This window comes from Arachis ipaensis, chromosome B05, assembly GCF_000816755.2.
Source record: "Arachis ipaensis cultivar K30076 chromosome B05, Araip1.1, whole genome shotgun sequence".
Taxonomy (NCBI): domain Eukaryota; kingdom Viridiplantae; phylum Streptophyta; class Magnoliopsida; order Fabales; family Fabaceae; genus Arachis; species Arachis ipaensis.
In genome coordinates, this window is record NC_029789.2 from 130,879,662 (window position 1) to 130,889,292 (window position 9,631).

The 9,631-nt window shown below is 30.8% G+C and overlaps 2 protein-coding genes across 3 annotated transcripts in view; both read right to left on the minus strand.

Moving 5' to 3' along the window:
• Positions 1-1,753, minus strand: part of LOC107644156 (pentatricopeptide repeat-containing protein At1g62910) — an 88,115-nt gene extending 86,362 nt beyond the window's left edge. The window contains exon 1 of the mRNA XM_021102763.1: positions 20-1,753. Coding sequence (XP_020958422.1) covers positions 20-1,636 — 1,617 coding nt within the window. The 5' untranslated portion in view covers positions 1,637-1,753. The remainder of the gene's footprint in view (positions 1-19) is intronic.
• The window catches only part of LOC107644165 (pentatricopeptide repeat-containing protein At1g62930, chloroplastic-like), a 43,465-nt gene that overhangs the window by 15,558 nt on the left and 18,276 nt on the right, over positions 1-9,631 (minus strand). Inside the window, exons 2-3 of one of the 2 annotated variants that reach the window (XR_001621232.2) lie at positions 8,401-8,450; positions 8,120-8,153 (exon numbers count right to left, since the gene is read on the minus strand). The exons of the other annotated variant lie outside the window; for it this stretch is intronic. The gene's annotated coding sequence lies outside the window, so the exon portion shown is untranslated. Of the gene's footprint in view, positions 1-8,119; positions 8,154-8,400; positions 8,451-9,631 lie in introns of those variants that run through there. 2 annotated transcript variants of the gene reach the window in all.

Genomic DNA, 9,631 nt, shown 5'->3' on the forward strand with positions numbered 1-9,631 from the left:
GAAGAAGTTTCTCCGCCATGTCATTCTCATCTTTTTCAAACAAAGCACGGATAACAGTTTCAAAAGTCACAGCATCTGGTAAGCAACCATTGCCTTCCATTTTTGACAAGAGTGCCAATGCTTCTTCAAACAAGCCCTCTTTGCAGAGCCCATTGATCATAATATTGTATGTCCTCACATTTGGACGATAGCCTTTCACGGAAAGATCTTGAAAAATCTCTTTTGCATCTATAAGTCTTCCACCTTTGCATAGGCCATCAATAAGTATACCATACGTGAACATATCTGGATCAATGCCACTCTCTTTCATTTGCTTGAATAACATAAGTGCCTTGTCAACTTGTTGGTTTTTGAACATCCCATCCAACAACGAATTGTAAGTGACTACATTAGCGGGTTGACCTCTATGATGCATCTCGATAAGAAGCTCCAAAGCATGGGAGATTCTCTTTGATTTGCTCAAGCCATCAATAAGAGTGTTGTAAGTTACCGTGTTTGGAACCAAGTACTTACGACGCATTTCTTCAAAGAGACTCAAGGCTTCATCGACCATTTTACTTTTGCCGAAGCCATTAATCATGATACTGTAACTTTGAACATTGGGTGACACTCTAATTTGGGCCATTGTGTTGAATATATATTTTGCCCTATTTACCTGATTAACCAAACAATATCCATCCATTAAGCTGGTATAAGTAACTACATCTGGTTTCACACCATGTTTTGCCATTACAGCCAATACACTCTTAGCATCTTTGATCTTTCCTTCCTTGCATAGCCCATCGATCAAAATATTATAGGTACAAACATTTGGATTAATGTTTCTAAGCACCATATCACTTAACAAATCAATGGCTTCCTTATATTGACCCTCAAGACACAATCCAAAAATGAGAGAACTGTATGTGATAACAATAGGAGAAATTCCCTTAGCAAGCATTTCAGAGTATAAATGAAAAGCCTGACTTACAAGTGTATCCTTGCAGAGGCTATCAATAATTGCGCCGTACATGAAGACATTAGGAGCAATGCCATACCGTGGGATCTTTCTCAACACTTGAATAGCAGCTGACGTGTGTCCGGTCTTACAGAGGCCATTGATCAAGGTCCCATAAGTGACTTGATTAAAGTGAAATCCATGAGCCAGCACTCTGTCATGAAAGCGCACTGCTTTTTCAACACTACCACAGAGAAAGAGGCCTTTAACGAGTGTATTCAATGTTACCGTATCAGGTTGATAATCCATTCTGAAAATCTTGGCCAATACAGAGAAAGCAAGTGTCATACGACCCATGCCGCAACAACAATTAATTACGATGCTCAAAGTAAATAAGTCGGGAGCGATTCCCCTGGCTTGCAATTGCTGAAAAAGGGAAATGGCGGTGGAGAAATGGTTGGTCTTGGCAAGAGATCCCAAAATCTTGGTGAATTGGATGATGGATGGAGGGCGACGCATAGAGAGCATGCGAGTGAAGGAATCAACAGCTTCATCTACTTGGCGAGTGGATGGGGGCACAGAATGAGAGTGAAGGGATGAGAATGAAGATGAAGAGGAAGGGAAGGCAACAAAATTAGGGATTTGGAGAAAAGAATACCTAAAAATGAAAGTGATCGTTGAGGTTGAGGATGACAACATTTTAGTGATTCGCACTCTCGCTGTTGTCTAAGTTTGAAGGAGTTTGCTAACCCTACGGAAATAGTCCTTACTCCTCTGTTTCCAACACTCCCCATACTAATGAAAGGTCTCCAGACTCCAGTCCCCTTTTAATTGGGTTCTATTGATATTTTTTTTTATCAATTTTATGAATTGGACGTATATACCAAATAAATTACAAGGCTTGGGACAGTAATGGTTTCATTATGCTCGAGAAAAACATGTGATCTATCAAACAACCACGACAACAACAATAACAATAAAATTTATAATATCAAAAAAAAAAACAATAAAATTTAATTATTTTATTAACCTTTATAATTTGATCAAATTTTTAATTAAATTTTTAAATTTAAAAATTATAATTAAATTTTCACAATTAAATCCTTATTAATTGTTATTTAAAGATTAAATTACACCACTAATTTTTATATTTTTACTAAAATTATAAATTGGTCCCTACATTTTAAAGTTTATAATTAGATTCTTATACAAAATATAATTTTGTAATTAGGTCATCAATAACATTTTATAGTAAAAAAAATGCACATTTATCATAATATCTTCTTCTTTCTCTTTTCTCCCTTTTTCCTTCTTTTCTCTTCGGTGTGTTTGTTCTTCTTCTTTAACAATAATACGATTTTAACAACAACAATGCCGAAATCATTGCTGATGATCAAATTCATTAACACACGGTAAAAATCAAAATTAATGGTAATTATACAAACTACCACGATAATATACACTATTATCATGAATGAACAAAATTCAACTCATCCCAATTATATTTAAATTATCAATAATTAAAATCTTTCTCTCATCATAAACAAAATCCTTCTCTCTAACAACTCAATCTTACTAATCAAATCCCTCGTAGTATGGCTCTGAATCCTACCCATAGGCACATACCGATCCAAGAACTCACGATCTATCAGCGTCTTTCTCTCTACCGCTCCAACACCATCACCACCATCAACCTCAAACGCACCGTTTTGGAACGCATGAAGCTCCTCATCTTCTTCCCTTCCCATAACGTCTGCCAACGCCTCCCCGCCCTTCGCCATCCAGATCCTGTCAAGGACCATCCTAACCCTCTTGCCCTCGCAAACCAAGTTTCGTAGCGTTTCGCTTTATTAGCACCAGAACCACTCGGGTCCTTGGAGGATCAGGACACGGCGTGTGAAGCAGTTTTTGAAATTAATGGTGGTAGTGCAAGAAACACACGTCATTTCGACAGAATCAAAGACTCTCATTGGTATAGGGACCAATTTACAATTTCATTAAAAATATAGGGATATATAAATTTAATTACAAATTTTTAAAATATAAAAAATTAATTAAAAATTTGATAAAATTATAAATGTTAATAAAATAATTAAATATAATAATAATAACAACAAAGAGATATGTTACCTTTAGAAAAGTATAATATCGACCGATAATTTTAAGGTTTATGGTTTAGAAAATTTGTTAAATAGTATAAAGTTAAAAGTTTGAAGTGGTTAGCATCACATTTACCATAATTTTGCTGATACACTTAATATCCACCTGTTTATAAAATTTTGTCCAACTCTACTATATATTTTTTCGAGTGAAGTGGAAGACCAAAAATATTTAATATTATGCTAGGAAAGAATATATTAAGAAATTTATACTTAGACAATATTCATGCTCTAACAATTAATGAGAGTTAATTTTTGTTTCTGCCTCTTGATAATTGTTTACTTATATTAAAAAAATTATCAAATAATATTGGCAAATTAACTTATCATATTGGAAAAAGATCGAATGGAATAAATAAAAAATTGTCACCTAATAAAATATTACACCCTATAGCTATTAGTTATTATCATTAAAATTAGGGACCCTAAATAATAATTTTTTACCAAGAAACAATGATTGCTCTTTAGGTCTGTTAATTTTAATAAATTTTTTTAATGCGAATTCATTTAAGGTTTGATTATTCTATTAGTTTTTATAGTGTCAAATTTTCAATTAAATTTTTATATATTTTTTTAATTAGGTCCCTGCACTAATGTTTTTTTAATTAGGTCTCTTTTGGTAGTAATTGACTTAATTGTATAGAGACCTAACTAAATAAAAAAAATTAGTGCAGAAAATCAAATAAAAGAAAAAAAAAGTGTAGGAACTCAATTGAAAAAAAAAAATTTGATGCAGAGACCCAATTAAAAGGAAAAAAAAATATAGAGACCTAATTGAAAATTTCGCGAAACTATAGGGACCAATAGAGTAAACCTTCATTCAACAACATGTATTTCTAAACATGTTTTTTTTTTGGTAAAATGTATTTCTAAACATTAATGACCTTGGGAAGCTTTAAAAATAAATTTTTTGAGCTTTTGACTTATGAAAGGTAGTAGTATTAATGTCTAATGCAATTTTCAAAACCAAATTGCAACTTTTTAAGAAACTATTTAAAAGTTTATAGAGAAGTTTAAAAAAATGACTTCTCTCATAATATTATTACTTTTTATCACATTTCTATAAAATAAACATTTTTAGAATTAAAAATCCAAATACAAAATAATTTATTTATAAACTATTTTTAAATAATTATTTATTATTTAAACTATTTTTTCAAAAAAAATTTAATTAGCCTATTTACCCAAACTGAACCTAATAGCTACTACTATTTGGAGTCTTGGACATACAATAGAAAACCTGCAAAAGACTCCTGATAAATAAACTCCCCTCCCCCAATCTCACGAGAAGCAGAAAAAAATATAGTAACAACAATCAATAAAAATAAAAAAACACACAAAAAGGGTCTCGAGGCCTATTCGTAGAAAAACTTTACTAATTATTTATCCTATAGAAGAAATAAAACTTCTGTAACAAAGTAGAAAAGCTGTCCGAGACTAGGTAAATGTATCTATTCTAGAGTATGCTACCTCAGTTCATCATGTGAAGAAAAAAAAAAGTTTCATTAGCATAGCAATAGCCTTTTATTATATCACATTTTCTTTACTTCTTTTATTCCACTTAAAAAACACCGATAAAAATTATATTTTATAGACAACAACTTACATGTAAATATTTTTATATAAAAATAATATTTAAAAATTATTAAATAATTTAATAAATTTAACTAAATTATTATTTAATAAATTTTAACTATTAATTTTATATAAAGATAATTTAATGTAAGTCTATTTTATAACATTAATTAAAAAAAGCAAATTAAAAAAATATATTTTTTCTTTGAATAAATACTCATATTGGTCCTGAAAAATTACCCAATTTTTAAATTAGTTTGCGAAAAATAAAATTAATCAGAATTGTCCCCAAAAGATTTTAAAATGGTCACGTTAGTCTTTCTGTCTCCCTTTCGTTCATTCCGGTCAGTAACAACGTTAAATTTTGTTTATGTGGCCGTTAGTGTGTCATATCAGCATGACAGGTTGGTGCAGAATAGCGAATGACAAGATATGTTTAAAAATTTTTGTCAAATTATTTCTAAAGGGAATAAACCCTAATCCCTTATTCTCCCATTGTTGTTGTAGCAACAAATTGATTCTATAGAGCTAAAATTGTTGTTGAACTGCATCATGGGCAGCGTCTAATTGGCCAAAGTCTAGACAAGGATACATTATGGTTGAAAATTATGCATAATATAATATATAGTCCTGCTAATAACTTATAATTCTCCTGCTGCTACCTTCATTTTAAAAGCCAAAGATTTTGACTAAACTTCAAAACTACTTGATACTGTAAAGTGTATCAAAAGAAAGTTGATGCCTTTGGCCTTGGGCTATTTAAAGTCTATATTTCTTTCTGCGTGTGTTTTTTAAAGATTCTTGAGGATGAAAGTTGAAATTAAAATGATCTGAAAAATGTAAAGTAACCTTATAAAAAATGATACAAAGAATATATTCATAATAAATAAATGCAATTCATATTACTACTATATACCTTCTGAAGCTCTCATTCCATTCGTGGAGAAGCGAAAATGGGGTGAAGTAGACAGAGAATTTTGGGCAAATTGCAACATTGTCAAACGTCTCCTTTGCATTTCTACTAGTTCTAGAGCCTGTTCCTACTCTTCCATCAGTTGTCTTTTAAGAGATCTAGCATTCTCACAACTTCTTGGAACTACAAAAAAAATGAAAAAGGTTATTTTAGTGACTAATGAGAAAATGATCATAGAACAAGTCATATGAATAGGACAAGTAATATAGATACCAAACAAAATAATATGATACTCACTTGAGTTCATTTCAGAATCCATGTCTATGTGGTGAGGTGAGTAACACATAGAGTGCTGAATTCTATCAGCATAATTTCTGACCAAATTAAAGTTGATATGAAAAATTTCTTAAAAAAGAGGTATCTGTCAACATAACTAGCATGATCAAAGGATAAAATTAAATTACTAAATTTTATTTATACACAAAGGATGAAAGTAAATTAATTAATATATACTATTATCATATGTAAATTTTTCTAAATTAACTTTAAGATAATCAGATATTGATACATTTATACCAATAAACAATCAAATTATAACAAGAATCCTTTCTAATGTCAAGTGCAATTGTACCCACATTTCAAGCTTAAGCTCAGAGTTTAAGCATTCAATTCTGAGCTGAAAATGTAAAACCGAAGGAACATTAGACAAGGAAGTACCTTTCAATAACCCTTGACTTCTCCCGATAAGGTTTAACAAGCACCCGAGACCCACGAACATAATGGGAATTCCCTTTGTCTAAAATGGTTTTAACAGTTTGTGCATCAATAAACGTCACAAAGCCAAACATCCTTTTCTGTTTGTGAACCAAAGACGAAGGATTGGATTAGAAAGATGTTCTGTTTTGAGAAGAACGATGGAATAGACCGTAATGAAAAATGGTTGAAAAGGGTGACAAAAAAAATGACGCCTTTGAAACTTTTGTTGACACGTGACATTAATGTGACTATTTTTAAATTTTTAAATTTTTTGACGACAATTCTGATTAATTTTATTTTTTGGAGATCAATTTGGAGATCGAATAATCTTTTAAGGACCAATTTGAGTATTAAGGGCCAGTTTGGCTAAACTTCTTAAATAAGTTCTTTTGAAAAAGGAGTTTAAAATATAAGGACTTTTATTAATAATAACTTTTAAATAAGTTATTTTGAGTTTGGATAGTTATTATAGAAGTCTTTGTTTTAAAGTTGTGCATTAAATAAGAGTGATAAAATAGCTTTTGAAAATAGAAGAAGTCACATTTTTTAACTTCTTCAAAAACTCTTAAATAACTTTTTGAAAAGTTAAAAGTTTATCTAAAAAATTCTACCAAACACATTAATATAACTTTCTATAAGTTAAAAGTTAAAAAAAAGTAGCTTTTTGGTGTTTCCCAAACGGACCCTTACTCTTTTTTCTTTGTTACTACCATTAATATGTTCGAATTGGCTTCTCAAATACTTTTCTAAAAGAAAAAAAAATGTTGACTAAACTTACAAAAATTTATGTTTAATCCGCTAATAAAGTCATTTTAAAAGATAAAATCATTATCTTTTAAAATTTATAAATACAAATACATAATCTTTTTTATATACCAAATGCAAAATAAAAAATTTATGCTTTTAAATAAAAAACATTTTTTTAAAAAATTTTACCAAGGCAAAGCCTTAGACATAACACTTGGAGTCTTGGACCCATCCAAATAAAGAAATAAAAAACAAAAAAAGAATAAAAAGCTTATCCAATTTGCATTTACAGTACCAAACAATTTCCACGCACTATCAAATTTTTTTTTCCATTCAAGCTACAACTCCAACATTTCATAATTTATGCACATCAAAATTTAGAATTGATTACAGCAAAATTACAAAGAATTATGTACACAAACAAATGGTACAAACTGATAATGGCTCCACTGAAAAAAAAAATAAAAGTAACTAGGAAGAAAGAAAATAAAAAAAAAAAAAAGGAAAGGGTCAAAACTGAAAAGAATCACAGCCTCATAGGACTGAATGAGCAAAAATACTATACAACTCCTTAAGTCCCTAGTTTTCAACCAAGTCTTCTAGTTTAAAAATTGTGTAATCAAGTCCCTATCATGCATAAAAATCTTTCCGAGAAAACGAGTCATCATTACAGAGGTTTCTTGAAACTGGCTTGCATTTTATAAGGATTTTTTATTAAAAAAATGGTTATATTGAAACAAAACTGTACATTGACAAGATCAAATATGTATTTCCTTTCATGTGATTATTCATATCCGATAGAACAAGCGGTTTTCATAATGCTATAAGCAAGAGTTCTGTTATCTTAGAATACAGATAAAATGATTGAAGAGTACACTCACGTCTGCCAGCATTGCTTGATAATATTCGTGATAGCAGGCTCCATATCATCTGGAATGACAAGGCAAGTAGGCAACAATGCTGGAAACTGACAGCACCCACAACTTGCATCGGATTCATTCCACCCCAGGGCTGTTGCAAAGTAGAGAGCTCCTATAATATGACTCCAAAGCTATAAACATCGCACCTGGATATCCAATCACCACTTGTTATAATCATAAAATTATGAATGCCTTAAAAGGGTGGCAAAACCAATGAGAAGAACGACGAGACAAGGAAGCCAAAGAACAACACTTATATGTAATAAAAATTCCAACTTATTTTTCCCTATGCCAGATGATTCAGGTCAGAGAGGAACAAAGACTATGAAATCCTCCTCCACAAGCAAAATAAAGAAAAATTTAATGACGAAAACCAATGATAAGTGAGCTTACTTTTCATTTGAAGGTTCATTTCTTAACACTTCAGGCACCATCCACTCGGCCTGCAAACATGTCATAAAAAATGAATATATTGCAATGCCAAACAAACGCTTAGCAGCAAAACTAAATACGTGCAGAATATTGGAACTGATCACGCATACAAAAGAGAGGAGCTTGAGGTAGAGATGAAAAGCATGTAGTTACACTAAGGCCCCATTTGGCAATTATCAGAGGACACAGACCTATTTGAAACTCTTACCAAACAATAACTTTAGGCCTCAACAAAATTAAGAAAGATTTGCTCATTTGTTACCAAAGACCATTCATCGTAGTAGAGTGAGTTGGTAAAGTCTAGAGAAGAGTTACAAGAGTTGGTTATGAAAGAACTGTTGGCTGTTAGAACAGTGCCAGCTACATAGGAGAGCTGTTAGTTACAGCTATCATAACTAACTTTAAGAATGAATGGACTGTTGTGCCTTTTGTACTAGCTTGCACAGCAAGCTACCCTTCTCTATACATAAGCACAGATTAGTGATAAGCTCACTAGTAATGCAGATCATAAATTTCTTGTCTTTCTCTTCAAATCCTCTTCTCTTTCTCACTCTGTTTTCTTCCTTCTCTCATTCTCTCAAACCTTATTCAATTGACATTTTCTTGGCACATAGAACTTGTAATTGTATTATAAATTGAACATAACATAAGCCGAGGCTAAAGATAGGTATTCATCATCACATAGTTATTTCTTTTTTTCTTACTTTTTTTCTATTTCTTTCTTTTTAACTAAACATATTAGAGAGTGAGAATAGTATCAAATTTATTGGAGATTATTCTTTTAAGAAAAAAATTTAAACGGCTCTCACAACAAGGTTTAATAAAAAAATTATAGAGTAATTATCCAAATCAGTTCTCAAGATTTTTAAAATTAGACATTTTAGTCCCCAAAAAAATTAATATACAGATTAATCCCCAAAGTTTTACTCGAGCAGACAAATCAGTCCCCAATTCATTTTCCAGCAGAGTAATTACCCAGATCAGTTTCCAAAGATTTTAAAAATAGATATTTTAGTACCCAAAAAAAATTAATGTACAAATCAATCCCCAATATTTCTTTCTGTTAGACATAATAGTCTTTCGTCCAAAAATAAAATAAAATAATAATAATTATTATTATTATTGAGTGATTATATATATAAGAATCTAATGAATAAATTTATCATTAAAAAATACAAAAAAATACACTTTG